Source organism: Hypanus sabinus, chromosome 31 (assembly GCF_030144855.1).
Source record: "Hypanus sabinus isolate sHypSab1 chromosome 31, sHypSab1.hap1, whole genome shotgun sequence".
Taxonomy (NCBI): domain Eukaryota; kingdom Metazoa; phylum Chordata; class Chondrichthyes; order Myliobatiformes; family Dasyatidae; genus Hypanus; species Hypanus sabinus.
Genome location: NC_082736.1, coordinates 32,563,702 through 32,578,602, shown reverse-complemented (window position 1 = coordinate 32,578,602; position 14,901 = coordinate 32,563,702). Strand labels below are relative to the sequence as shown.

Here is a 14,901-nt window from a genome sequence, read left to right as displayed (position 1 = left end):
CCACCAGATGGCGCAAACCCGCTGAACGCTAAGTACTTCCATACGACTGGTGACAAGACATTGCAGAAAGCGGGGGATACGTGTGAAAGTTTGGTCACTTCTTTTCTGCCAAACAAACACTCCATCAAGAGACAAGTCAACGGATGGCTAAGCAGGCAGGGTGGTCACCGCACGGGGATTCTACGAAGGAAACGTTTCTCGTTTTTGTAGCACTCTTCCAAAACTCAGGACATCCCAAAGAGTATGACAGCCAATGAAATATGGTCAATTGTGCAAGGGCACAATCCATGACAAAACCCGAGCAGCAAGTATTTCTTTTATAGAGCGTTCCGAGCACAGCTGGAGGGGGAGGAGGCACTGAGAAGCAGCAGCAAGGTTAGCGGTGTAGCACGTCACAACACACCACCCCCCCCCAATGTGGGTGCTGGGACATTGCGTCAGGAGCAGGGCTTCCCGAGTCGGGTGTGTGAGGGGAGTATTTCCTGTGGCCCAGGATGCCTGGGGACAGCAAAGCACAGAAGATTAGGGGGCGCAGACGCCACGGGTAGAGAGCCCGTCCCCCCGCTGGGTGGCCACTGCACCTCACTTCACCCCCACACTCTTCCCGGGTGCACTTCAGTGACCGTAAATGTGCACAGGCCAGGGACACATGCCCTGGTTAAGATCTTTCATCAGGGAGATACGCAATATAAAAAGGTGGGGGGTGGGGGAGGAGGTAGAGCAAGAACTAGCAGGTAATAGAGGATCCAGGTGCAAGGGTGAGGGGAGGTGAGGAGAGCGAAAAAAATGTACAGAGCTGGCAGGTGATGGGTGGATCCAGGTGAGGGGATGGGGGACTAGAGGGTGTGGTTTACAGAGCTGGCAGGTGATGGGTGGATCCAGGTGAGGGGATGGGGGACTAGAGGGTGTGGTTTACAGAGCTGGCAGGTGATGGGTGGATCCAGGTGAGGGGATGGGGGACTAGAGGGTGTGGTTTACAGAGCTGGCAGGTGATGGGTGGATCCAGGTGAGGGGATGGGGGACTAGAGGGTGTGGTTTACAGAGCTGGCAGGTGATGGGTGGATCCAGGTGAGGGGATGGGGGAATAGAGGGTGTGGTTTACAGAGCTGGCAGGTGATGGGTGGATCCAGGTGAGGGGATGGGGGAATAGAGGGTGTGGTTTACAGAGCTGGCAGGTGATGGGTGGATCCAGGTGAGGGGATGGGGGAATAGAGGGTGTGGTTTACAGAGCTGGCAGGTGATGGGTGGATCCAGGTGAGGGGATGGGGGAATAGAGGGTGTGGTTTACAGAGCTGGCAGGTGATGGGTGGATCCAGGTGAGGGGATGGGGGAATAGAGGGTGTGGTTTACAGAGCTGGCAGGTGATGGGTGGATCCAGGTGAGGGGATGGGGGAATAGAGGGTGTGGTTTACAGAGCTGGCAGGTGATGGGTGGATCCAGGTGAGGGGATGGGGGAATAGAGGGTGTGGTTTACAGAGCTGGCAGGTGATGAGTGGATCCAGGTGAGGGGATGGGGGAATAGAGGGTGTGGTTTACAGAGCTGGCAGGTGATGGGTGGATCCAGGTGAGGGGATGGGGGAATAGAGGGTGTGGTTTACAGAGCTGGCAGGTGATGGGTGGATCCAGGTGAGGGGATGGGGGACTAGAGGGTGTGGTTTACAGAGCTGGCAGGTGATGGGTGGATCCAGGTGAGGGGATGGGGGACTAGAGGGTGTGGTTTACAGAGCTGGCAGGTGATGGGTGGATCCAGGTGAGGGGATGGGGGACTAGAGGGTGTGGTTTACAGAGCTGGCAGGTGATGGGTGGATCCAGGTGAGGGGATGGGGGACTAGAGGGTGTGGTTTACAGAGCTGGCAGGTGATGGGTGGATCCAGGTGAGGGGATGGGGGACTAGAGGGTGTGGTTTACAGAGCTGGCAGGTGATGGGTGGATCCAGGTGAGGGGATGGGGGAATAGAGGGTGTGGTTTACAGAGCTGGCAGGTGATGGGTGGATCCAGGTGAGGGGATGGGGGAATAGAGGGTGTGGTTTACAGAGCTGGCAGGTGATGGGTGGATCCAGGTGAGGGGATGGGGGAATAGAGGGTGTGGTTTACAGAGCTGGCAGGTGATGGGTGGATCCAGGTGAGGGGATGGGGGAATAGAGGGTGTGGTTTACAGAGCTGGCAGGTGATGGGTGGATCCAGGTGAGGGGATGGGGGAATAGAGGGTGTGGTTTACAGAGCTGGCAGGTGATGGGTGGATCCAGGTGAGGGGATGGGGGACTAGAGGGTGTGGTTTACAGAGCTGGCAGGTGATGGGTGGATCCAGGTGAGGGGATGGGGGACTAGAGGGTGTGGTTTACAGAGCTGGCAGGTGATGGGTGGATCCAGGTGAGGGGATGGGGGAATGTGAGCAACACGGCAGGTCGGGCAAGGAATAAATCATCAACATTTCAAGCTGATCACTGAAAAACTGATGTTGGTGCCGTGGGGTTGAAGACAAAGCAGAGTTACAAGGAGCTTTGGCACTTCCAGCCATCATCTCTCAACTTCTTTCACCATTCCCACTCTCCCCCTCCCTCACCTAAATTCATCCATCTCCTAACTCCATACACCATTCCCTCTCTCCCCCTCACCTAAATTCATCCATCTCCTAACTCCATACACCGTTCCCAGTCTACCCCTTCCCTCATGTGGATCCACCCATCACCTCCCACTGTACACCATTCCCACTCCCCCCTCCCTCACCTGGATCCACCCATCACCTCCAACTCCGTACACCATTCCCAGTCTACCCCCTCCCTCACCTGGATCCACCCATCACCTCCCTCTGTACACCATTCCCACTCCCCCCTCCCTCACCTGGATCCACCCATCACCTCCAACTCCGTACACCATTCCCACTCCCCCCTCCCTCACCTGGATCCACCCATCACCTCCCACTGTACACCATTCCCACTCCCCCCTCCCTCACCTGGATCCACCCATCACCTCCAACTCCGTACACCATTCCCAGTCTACCCCCTCCCTCACCTGGATCCACCCATCACCTCCCACTGTACACCATTCCCACTCCCCCCTCCCTCACCTGGATCCACCCATCACCTCCAACTCCGTACACCGTTCCCAGTCTACCCCCTCCCTCACCTGGATCCACCCATCACCTCCCACTGTACACCATTCCCACTCCCCCCCCCTCACCTGGATCCACCCATCACCTCCAACTCCGTACACCATTCCCAGTCTACCCCCTCCCTCACCTGGATCCACCCATCACCTCCCACTGTACACCATTCCCACTCCCCCCTCCCTCACCTGGATCCACCCATCACCTCCCACTGTACACCATTCCCACTCCCCCCTCCCTCACCTGGATCCACCCATCACCTCCAACTCCGTACACCGTTCCCAGTCTACCCCCTCCCTCACCTGGATCCACCCATCACCTCCCACTGTACACCATTCCCACTCCCCCCTCCCTCACCTGGATCCACCAATAACCTCCAACTCCGTACCCCATTCCCAGTCTACCCCCTCCCTCACCTGGATCCACCAATAACCTCCAACTCCGTACACCATTCCCACTCCCCCCTCCCTCACCTGGATCCACCAATAACCTCCAACTCCGTACACCATTCCCACTCCCCCCTCCCTCACCTGGATCCACCAATAACCTCCAACTCCGTACACCATTCCCAGTCTACCCCCTCCCTCACCTGGATCCACCAATAACCTCCAACTCCGTACACCGTTCCCAGTCTACCCCCTCCCTCACCTGGATCCACCCATCACCTCCCACTGTACACCATTCCCACTCCCCCCCCCCTCACCTGGATCCACCCATCACCTCCAACTCCGTACACCATTCCCAGTCTACCCCCTCCCTCACCTGGATCCACCAATAACCTCCAACTCAGTACACCATTCTCAGTCTAACCCCCCCCCCTCACCTGGATCCACCCATCACCTCCAACTCAGTACACCATTCTCAGTCTACCCACTCCCTCACCTGGATCTGCCCATCACCTCCCAACTCAGTACACCATTCTCAGTCTACCCCCTCCCTCACCTGGATCCACCCATCACCTCCCAACTCGGTAAACCATTCCCAATCTCCCCCTCCCTCACCTGGATCCACTCATCACTTTCCAACCACTTACACCATTCCCACTCTCCCCCTCCCTCACAGGAATTCACCCATCATCTCCCAACATCGTTTCTGCTCTCCCCCTCCCTCATTACTTGCCAGCTCTTGCTCCCCCTCCCTTTATATTACCAGCTCTCTCCCCTCTTTCTTTCCTGTTCTAATGAAGGGTCTCACCCTGAAACATCAACTGCCCATTTCCCTCCATAGAGGAGTGGATCGCATTGACACCTGCTGAATATTGAAAGGCCCAGACACAGTGATGTGGAGAGGATGTTACCTCTAGTGGGGAGTCCAGGACCAGAGGACACAACCTCAGAATACAAGGATACACCTTTAGGACAGAGGTGAGAAGGAATTTCCTTAGCCAGAGGAATCCATTGCCAAAGATGGCTGCAGAGGCTGAATTATTAGGTGCATTTAAAGCACAGATTGATAGGCATTTGATGAGTAAGGGTGTCAAAGGTTACAGGGAGAAGGCATTGAGAGGGAGAGGTGGAACGTGGAGCAGGTGCTCCTTTTTTGTAAGGTCTTATTATGCTTTGCCTGACACACTGAGTTCCCCCACCTCCTTTGAGTGCCTCAGCATCTACAGACTCTCCTGAATTCAGTTCCCCACAGACTACACAGTCTTTGTTTTGGGAGGAGGCACCTGGTGGGACACATAATCTGTGTAGTTCATTCCTCCCAGCAAACTAGCAATCCACCACGGCAACATGAGCAAGGGTCTCATTCCAGGGGTGACAACGGAAAACCCAAACAACAGTCTTGAGGTCGGATGAAACAACGAGAAACACAATATTGTGGAAAAGGGAGAGAGACAGAGAGAAATAGAGAGAGAAAGTGAAAGAGTGGGAACAGGGGGACAGGGAGGGGGAGAGAGGGGGACAAGAGAGAGGGGGGACAGAGACAGGGAGAGACAGAGGGATGGGGAAAGGGGGGAGAGGGGACAGCGAGTGTGAGAGAGAGAAGGACAGAGACAGAGAGAGGGGAGGGAGAGAGAGATCAGGGAACAGAGAGAGAGATGACAGGGGAGAGGGGGGGCAGGGAGAGGGGGAGAGAAAACGCCAGAGAGAGGGACTAAGAGAGAGGGGGGGCTAAAAGAGAGACTGAGAGTGGGGTAACAGAGAGAGGGGGTCAGAGAGAGGGGGGACAGAGTGACAGAGAGAAAGAGAGGACAGAGAGGGGGGGAAAGAGAGAGAGGGGGACAGAGAAAGTTAGAGAGGGAGAGGGACAGAGAGATCGGGGAACAGAAAGAGAGATGACAGCGGAGAGGGGGCTGAGAGAGGGGGACAGGGATAGAGAGGGACAGGGAGAGGGGGGACAGAGAGAGGGAGTGACAGAGGGAAAGTGGGAGAGAGAGGGGAGGGGGAAGAGGGAGAGGGAGGAGAGGGGGAGAGAGGGGAGGGGGGACAGAGAGAGAGGGTAGACAGACAGAGATAGAGAGAGGTGGGGGGACAGACAAGAGAAATGGGGGTTGAGAGAGGGAAAGAGAGGGGATGGGGAGGGGAGGGGGAGAAATGAGAGAGTGAAAGGGGGACAAAGGGAAACGGACAGGGAGAGAGAGGGGCTATGGGGGGGGAGAGACAGACAGACAGATGGGGCGGACAGAGAGAGAGAGGTGGGGGTGGAGAAAGAGAGAGATAGAGCAGGTGAACAAACAGAGAGAGAGGGGGAGGACGGGCAGAGGGGATATGAGAGAGAGAGAGAGAGACACACACAGACAGATGGGGCAGAGAGAGAGAGGTGGGGGGGGTTGGAGAAAGAGAGAGAGATAGAGTGGGTGAACAGACAGACAGACAGAAAGAAAGAGAGACACACAGACAGACAGACGGGGGCAGACAGAGAGAGAGGTGGGGGGGGTTGGAGAAAGAGAGAGCGGGTGAACAGAGACAGAAGGGGGGGAGGATGGGCAGAGGGGATATGAGAGAGAGAGAGAGAGAGACAGACAGACAGAGAGGTGAGGGGGTTGGAGAAAGAGAGATAAAGCGGGTGAACAGAGAGAGGAAGGAGGGATAGGAGAGAGAGAGAGAGAGATACACACAGACAGAAAGACAGAGACAGAGAGAGAGAATGACCTTACAGCTTAGAGACCCCACCTCATCACCTGGGTCTTTATTCTCTCTCGCTCCGCGGATGCTGCCTAACCTGCCGAGCCTATGCACTGTTTCACTTTCCACTTCATGCCTTCCATAGCTGGCAGTACTTTTAAGCCGGTACAGACACAGCTGTGTCAGAGCCGGGGAAAGGATGGCAGGAGGGCCGGAGGTGTCGAGTTTCCCGGCTCTCCATATGGTTCAAGGTCACCCTTAGCAACTAGGGGTCGGGGCGTGGGCAAACCACCATGAGGACCACATTGATTATATTGACATCAGCAAAATAAAACGCAGAGCCTTGTGGGCGTTTAATGAAGAAACATGCTGTACCGGTGTTGGAATGGATTTCCCAATCCCTGCTGTCGAAGGGTGTAACGAGAGATCGGGTGTCTTCTTCTGAGGAGGAATAGAGACCAGATTACTTGCGTTTACGGCCCACTAACACACACGCGTGGCTGCCTTATTGGGTTTAAAGAGATGCCGGGGGAATTTAAGGTGCAACTTTCCTTCCCTGTCTTCCCCGCTCTCTTGCTCTCACGCAGGGCAACAAAAAAATCATGAGTGAGGCTGGGAAAAATCAAACTGCTTTGACTAACAGGCATTTGGCTTTTTATCTTTGGCTTTCTGGAGGGTGGAGTGGAATGTAATGGTGCAAGAGTCACATCAAGTGGACTTTATGTACGTAAGTGTCGGGTAAATTCCATCTTTAAGACTTTCTGTTCTTGGTCTCTGTGATTGGGGGTACTTGAGGGGATTGGAACAGGTTTCATTGGCTGTTTTAGGAGCTCTAGGATGTCCTGAGGTTATAAAAGGCGCTGGTTAAACACAAGAGCTTTCATCTTCTTCCCTTCTCGCTCTCTCTGCCTTCCCTGCATCCGCTCGCCACAACCCCCTTCCACGAGGTTCCCCTCTTTGCTACCCAGCTAGTGGGGAGGGGTCGCGGGCGAGGGGCACGGGGTTGGGGAGGGGGGCGAGTGAACAAGGAGCCATTACCAGTTCCCGCTCGGGAGAGTTCGGTCTGGAACCCGGGAGCCCATTCTTGGTCGGAGTCTTGGCTTCCTTCTTCGGGAACTGGATTTTCTTCAGATCCAAGCGTTCGGGGGTCACCCACTCATCCAGGCGCTTGTTGACTGCAAGAGAGGAAGAGGAATGAGACCTAAGAATTCGCATAGGCGAAGGATGCCCACTCACTCACTCACTACCTCCACCCACACCTCGAAGGACAGGAGGCTGGTCTGAGCCCTGTTTCGGAGATTGACAGTAGACAATTGATTAATAAGTGCAGGAGTAGGCCATTCGGCCCTTCGAGCCAGCACCACCATTCAATGTGATCATGGCTGATCATCCACAATCAGTACTCCGTTCCTGCCCTCTCCCCATATCCTTTGACTCCGCTATCTTTAAGAGCTCTATCTAACTCTTTCTTGAAAGCATCCAGAGAATTGGCCTCCGCTGCCTTCTGAGGCAAAGCATTCCATAGATCCACAACTCTCCGGGTGAAAACCCCCAACCCTTGCTCCAGGCTCATTTCGTTAAGGACACCCACCGAATTGAGACCCACACAAGCAGTCTGAGTTCTAACATAAATGTCCAGCACTGGTCGGTGACCTCAAGGTAGTCCAGTGACCAGGAGGTGGGCAGATCCTTGTCATGAAGGCATTTCTGAGACATTACTTTTGGATTAAGGCAATTAAAGCAGTTCTCCCAAATGTAGTCCATGAATCGACACCTTCCAGTGCTCCACCTGAGATCCGAACCCTCACAGATTCCAACCCCAGCAGGGAGCTGATCAAACCCACCCAGCTACTCAACCCAGGTTTAAGATTAGCCTTACTTGCCACAGCCTGGGGCAAAATACATTGTTTTGCGTTAACGGCCAGCGAAGTCTGGTGTGCTGGGGGCAGCCCGCAAGTGTTGCCTCGTTTCCGGCGCCGAATTGCACGCCTGCGAACTTGCTAACCCTAACCCATACATCTTTGGAAGGTAGGAGGAAACCAGAGCACTTGGAGGAAATCCAGGCGGTCACGGGGAGAGCGTACAAACTCCTTACAGGCTGTGGCTAGACGCACGTGGAGTTCTTGAGGTCTCTGAAGGCTGTACTTGGAGTTTAGAAGGATGGGGGAACCTTATTGACCCCTACCTTATCCTGAAAGGCTTGGACAGAGTAGACACGGAGCAGGAGATACTAGGACCAGAGGCCACCGCCTGAGAACAAAAGGGACCTTTAGATCAGAGATGCAGAGGAATGTCCACAGAGGGTGATGGAGGCCAAGTCATTTGGGCATATTTAGAATCATGGAGTACCACAGGACAGAAATAAACCCTTCGGCCCATCCACTTTGTGCAGACCCATTGACCCGCACTTGGAAGATAGGCAATTGATGATTGGTAAGGGGGCCAAGGGGTGAGAAGGAGAATGTTGTTTTAAAAAAACACACACAACCTTGATGGAATGGCCAAGCAGAACTCAATGGGCTGAGTGGCCTAATTCAGCTCCTACGTCTTTGGCTCTCAATCCGATCGTGGCCGATTCTGCGTGTCAATACCACACTTGTGTTCTCTCTCCACCCCTTCAATCCCTTTTGTCAAACCCATTTTCTTCTCAAAGGAACGGTGGGGCAGCATGATAGCGTAGCGGTTAGCACTGCGGGTTCAATTCCCGCCGGGGTCTGTACGGAGTTTGTACGTTCTTCCCGTAACCGTGTGGTAGGTTGATTAGTCATTGTAAGTTGTCTTGTGATCAGGCTAGGATTAAATCAGAGCAGCACGAAGGGCCGGAAGAGCTTGTCTCACGCACTGTGGAGAGAATTCCACCGCCTGAATAGATATCCCCAATCTCCATGACTGTTCCTATTGCTCCTAGGTGAGTGACCTCTGCTTCTCAATAAACTCCTCCCCGCCACAACCAGGCGAAGAATCTCCCTGTATTCAGAACTCTTATGAATCCTACTGAGTACAGGGCTTGTGAACTCCATCTCTCTCTGCATGGCAATTTCGCCATTCCAGCAGTTCCTACCACTGAATCACTGCTCGGATATAGACATCAGCCTCCCCTCCAAGGACTTCATCCATACTTCCCAGAGACTCATCCCCACCGGTACCGTACCCCAGTGTTACACAGTGACAGACCCGTCCCCACCGGTACCGTACCCCGGTGTTACACAGTGACAGACCCATCCGCACCGGTACCGAACCCCGGCGTTACACAGTGACGGACCCGTCCCCACCGGTACTGTACCCCGGCGTTACACAGTCACAGACATGTCCCACCGGTACCGTACCCCGGCGTTACACAGTGACAGACCCGTCCCCACCGGTACCGAACCCCGGCGTTACACAGTGACGGACCCGTCCCCACCGGTACTGTACCCCGGTGTTACACAGTCACAGACATGTCCCACCGGTACCGTACCCCGGCGTTACACAGTGACAGACCCGTCCCCACCGGTACCGAACCCCGGCGTTACACAGTGACGGACCCGTCCCCACCGGTACTGTACCCCGGTGATACACAGTGACGGATCTGTCCCCACCGGTACCGAACCCCGGTGTTATACAGTGACAGACCGGCCCATAAAGCCACATCATGGCTGATTTATTTCCCCCCTTCAACCCATCAGCACTGTACCCCAATATTAAACAGTGACAGTGATCAGTTGTTTATGATACCATGCAGAGATAATAAACACAGCAGAGAGACCAAACAAATAGCCCAGGAGGAGTACTTACAGTCAATGTAATGGACATAGAACACCTTCCTCCCATTGATGTCCTTCACACTGAGGATCTCTGCCAGTGCTGAGTGGAAAAGGAGCAAATAACATGTCAGTTGTTTTATATACAGTGGATTCCAGTTAATTGGGCCATCACTTAATCGGGACAGCCTCTTCTTTGGGACAACTCTTCAGAACAAAACAAATCTAGACAATAGTGAGGATTCCCTTATTTATCTGAAATGCTTAATTGGGACAGGAGGCAGGAGCTGAGCAGTTTCTAACTAGTGTCAGTTGTGTACTGTTGCACGACCATTAGACACTATGTCATGCTTAGAACGAAGTTTTTAAATAGCGTCTTGTATGTGTGTCTGCGTTTGTCACTGTTAGTTGGCAAGAAATAAGCAGGAAGACCATTCAGAACTGTTTTGGTCACTGCTGTTTCAAGCATTTAGGCTGGGAGTGAAAATTAAACAATTTGACTACCTCTACCAGTTGGGAATTACGAAGAATTTGAAGGTTATCGACAATCACCTTGAATGCTACAATGAAAATGAGGATTTGGAGGATTCTATTGTTCAAAGCATTGTATAAAGGCAGTCCACTATCTGCTCTGGGTGTCTGTACTGACTTTGTTAATTTACAGTCAACCAAAAACACATAGCAGTGTACACTGGACAAATTCCTCTATCTATAACTATTAGAGCCAATACACAGTTTTATAGTACTGTAGTAATATTTATACTGTTCTAATTTGGTCTGTATTTCTTTTAAATACATAATTTGTTACCTCGATTGTATTTTTTTATATCTTTTTAACTATTTCCATTGAACTTTGGTTAATTGGGACAACCGCTTAATTGGGCCAAACCGTACTGGTGTCCAAGCCCCCACCAGCCTCAAAGACGGACACTGCAAATGGACGTAAATGCCCCTGACAACAAGTTACGGGGTAAGAACAGCTTCCAGCCACTGCCAGATTTCACTAACTCTACAGATGTGCTGGTTGCCTCACCGTCTGACGCCACCACCACGCGGGACTGGAAAAAGCTGCACCAGCCTCCCCAGCATCGAGGACATCTTCAAAAGGTGAAGGCAAAAGAAGGCAGCATCCTTCATTAAGGTCCCCCATCATCCAGGGTGTGCCCTTTCCTCATTACTTCCAACAAGCAGGAGGTTCAGGAGCCTGAAGACCCGCACTCAAATTTTCAGCAAGTGTCCTCCCCTCGGCCATCAGATCTCCGAACGGACAATGAAACCATCAACACTACCTCACTACTTTTGGCTCTCTTTGCACTGATTATTTAATTCAATCTTGTTATAATTCATTTTTTATTTTACTATCTTGCATTGTGCTGCTGCTGAAAAATAACAAATTTCACGACATACGCCCGTGATGGTCTAATTCCATTCCTGTTTTATGGACTCCAAAAGCAGCACCTCTGGTGGTGGGGAGGTGGTTACTGCACCCTGATAGACAGCTACAGCACCCCTACTGGCAGGGAGAAGGACGCAAGACCCTGACTAACCACTTGCTGACAAGAGAGAGAGCAATACATCCAATCTGTGGGTGGAGGAATCCACACCTTCACTCACAACATGGCCACGCCCCCTGACGATTGGAGGGAGGCTCTTATACGTCGACTAACAGAGTGGTGCTTAAGACAGGGACATGAGATCCAGCACCAAGTCCTAGGAGGAGGGAAGACAGTTCTGCAAGCCCCTGTAATGAGCAGTTTTGTGTGAGATGCTCTTGATTTCCCAGATCTGCCGAATCCCTCGTGGTGAATATCGAAAGTGCCGTGACTGAAATCAGTAGCACCCCTAGTGGCCGGGGTGTGAATGACAGCACAGGGGGAGGCAGGGAAGGAGAGGGCCAACCATCAGATGGTTTCTGTAGAGAAAAAGTTGCTCGACAAGATTAACCAACTTGTAGCATAGCTCAAACTGTATGTCTGTTTTACTTCAGCGAATTCCCTGCCTCGGGCAGAGGGGTTTATAAAATTACGAGGGGTTAGATTAGGTGGAGGGTGGCGGTCTTTCTCCCCCAAGGTAGAAACAAGAGGACAGTAAAAACAGCCGAGAGAACCAGCGAGGTCTCCATCACCCCTACTTGCGACTTATCAAGGACCTCAACCGTTGTTGGAGATCCCTACCACCCATCCTACAATCTCTCTGACCCACTACAGTCAGGAAGGAGGTACAGGAGCATCAGGACTCGGAGTGGGTAACAGGTTCTCTCCCCAAGCTGTGAGACTTTCGAATACCCTGCCCCCACCGAGGTCCCGTCACCAGGACAGCAAGCTGTTTACTGCCCACTACTTTCATTTTCAATTATATTTATTCACTAACTTATGGAAATATTTTGCTTTATGTGCTGCGAGTGTTATAGGCTTTGCGGGTGCACCATGATCCAGGGGAATCTCCTATTCCAACCAGGCTGATTTATTATCCCTCTCAACCCCATTCTCCTGCCTTCTCCCCATACTCTTTGACAGCCTGACTAATCAAGGACCTATCAACCACCACCTTAAATATACCCAGTGACTTGCCCACCACAGCTGCCTCTGGTAGCAAATTCAACAGATTTACCACCCCCTGGCTAAAGAAATTCCTCCTCGTATCCATTCTAAATGGAGGTTCCTCTATTCTAAGCCAGTACCCTCTGGTCCTAGACTCCCCACACTATAGAAAACATCTTCTCCGCAAATCCACTCTCTCGCTGCCTTTCAACAGTAGATAGGTTTCAATGAGATTCCCCCGCCCCCACCGATTCTTCTAAATTCCAACGAGTATATGCCCAGAGCTATCAAATACGATACTCCTTTCATAGAAACATAGAAAATAGGTGCAGGAGTAGGTCATTCAGCCCGCCTGCACCGCCATTCAGTATGATCATGGCTGAACATCCAACTCAGAACCCTGTACCTGCTTTCTCTCCATACCCCCTCATCCCTTTAGCCACAAGGGCCATATCTAACTTCCTCTTAAATATAGCCAATGAACCGGCCTCAACTGTTTCCTGTGGCAGAGAATTCCACAGATTCACCACTCTCTGTGAGAAGAAGTTTTTCCTCATCTCGGTCCTAGAAGGCTTCCCCTTTATCCTTAAACTGTGACCCCTCGTTCTGGACTTCCCCAACATCGGAAACAATCTTCCTGCATCAATCCTTTCAATCCTGGAATCGTTCTGAAGAACCTCATCTCAGCCCTCTCCAATGTGAGCACACCCTTTCTTAAATAAGGGGTCCGAAACCATTCACAATGCTCCAAGTGGGGCCTGACCGGTGCCTTATAAAGCCTCAACATTACATCGTGTACAGTCAGATGACAAAAAAAAGCATGAGCTTTAAGTGAAGTTTAAGGTAAGAGAGGAAAAATTTAAGAGGAACCTGACAGGCAGGTTTTGAGAGGGTGGTGAGCGTACAGACTGAGCTGCCAGAGGACGTGGCAGAGGAGGGTACAATTGGAATGCTTGAGAGGGATGGGCCCATAACGTACCAGGTTCTTAAGTTCCTGTGCGTTCAAGCCGCCATACCAGAAGACGATGCCACCTCACAAGGGTGCATAACATCTTGAGGGGCCCAGGGTAGGGGAGCCAAGAACCAGAGGGCACAGGTTTAAGGTGAGAAGGGTGAGGTTTCGAAGTTCAAAGTAAATTGTGTAATAATATTTGTCACCATGTACAAGCCCGAAATTCATTTTCCTGTGGGCATACTCAGCAAATCGATGAAACAGCAATGAAAGATCAAGCACAGTGCAGACAGGATCCTGAGGGAAACCTTCTCACACAGCAGATTATCCAAATATGAAACCAGCAGGCTGATGCAGGAACATTAACAGCATTTAAAGGGTACTTGGGCAGGTACATGGATAAGAAAGGATCAGAGGATTGTGGACAAACCGTAGGCAATTAGGACTGGAATAGGATGAAAACCATGGCCAGACGGGCCGAATGGCCTATCCCTACAGCTACGGTGCAGCAGCGCCCCCAGCGGCGGAGGTCGCAACCTGAAACCTCCGTATGCAGCGCCTCCAGCGGCGGGGAGGTCGCCACTTCATCCCGCGCTGCAGCGCCCCTAGCGGCGGGGAGGGCGTTACCTCACCGCTCCCCACACATTCACCGCCCGCCATGTTTGATGCTTACGCCACTCGTCCTCGTTCTCCTGGTTCCTCCTGAGGACGGGCAGCCGGCAGCCCTCGATCACCTCCATCATCCGAGATGTGGAGAAGACAAGCCGGAGGGTAAACGGGCCGCAGCGGCGACCTTCAGGCGACGACCTCTTCGTTCCCTCCTTCTCCCTCCGTGCGCGGAGCGGGCGGCGGCGGCGCCTCCTCCTTCACCGATTCGTCGCCTCCGCCATCTTGCTTCCACCTTCAAGGCCCCGGCGGACGGGCGAGGTGGCGGCACTCCGCCTGATCCCCCACACGACAGCAAAAAAACCCAAATTAAACAAATCTACCTGCACCCCACCCTAACAACACAATCAAAATACATTTACACCCAATAACGCCAATATTTCTTGTTTAATCTAATTTTACTGGCGGAAAACACAGAGGTGGCTTATATAGTAGTCCTGCACACTGCCTGATATTTCTTTTTACCTCAACAAAAATCACAAATTTTCCCTCAGTTTGACGACTGCTGTTGCAGATTTAGTATCTTCACGTTTTCTTCAGGCAAGGCAGCCTGCTGGAGCTGTACTGGTGGTTTGCTCCTTAACTTTAAGCTACTGTGGCAAGTTCCTGGCCCTCAACAAGTTGCCAAGTGAAGAGGCAATGTGGGCATTGGCATTGCCTCCCTTGACCTGCTGGGTTCACGTTGAAACTTCTTGCAGCCAACACACCTTGATTGTCTACAGCAGACTGAACTCGAAGGTCAGAGTCCCATCACCGGGGAGTCCTGGGAGAGCCAGAGGTCTAGTATTTATTTTTTTCTTAATTTAGAGATATAGCCCAGCAGCCCATC

General features: G+C 52.4%; 1 protein-coding gene across 5 annotated transcripts in view; it reads right to left on the bottom strand.

The window, feature by feature from the left end:
* LOC132384053 (histone acetyltransferase KAT5) overlaps positions 1 to 14,316 on the bottom strand; it is a 44,519-nt gene extending 30,203 nt beyond the window's left edge. For 2 of the 5 annotated variants that reach the window (XM_059955345.1, XM_059955346.1), the window contains exons 1-4: positions 14,080 to 14,315; positions 9,949 to 10,017; positions 7,213 to 7,349; positions 6,550 to 6,615 (exon numbers count right to left, since the gene is read on the bottom strand). In XM_059955345.1, the coding sequence (XP_059811328.1) occupies positions 6,550 to 6,615; positions 7,213 to 7,349; positions 9,949 to 10,017; positions 14,080 to 14,149 (342 nt within the window). In that variant the 5' untranslated portion in view covers positions 14,150 to 14,315. Of the gene's footprint in view, positions 1 to 6,549; positions 6,616 to 7,212; positions 7,350 to 9,948; positions 10,018 to 14,079 lie in introns of all 5 variants that reach the window. The other 3 variants (XM_059955349.1, XM_059955350.1, XM_059955348.1) reach the window with 2 other exon arrangements.
* Positions 14,317 to 14,901: the final 585 nt, after the last annotated feature.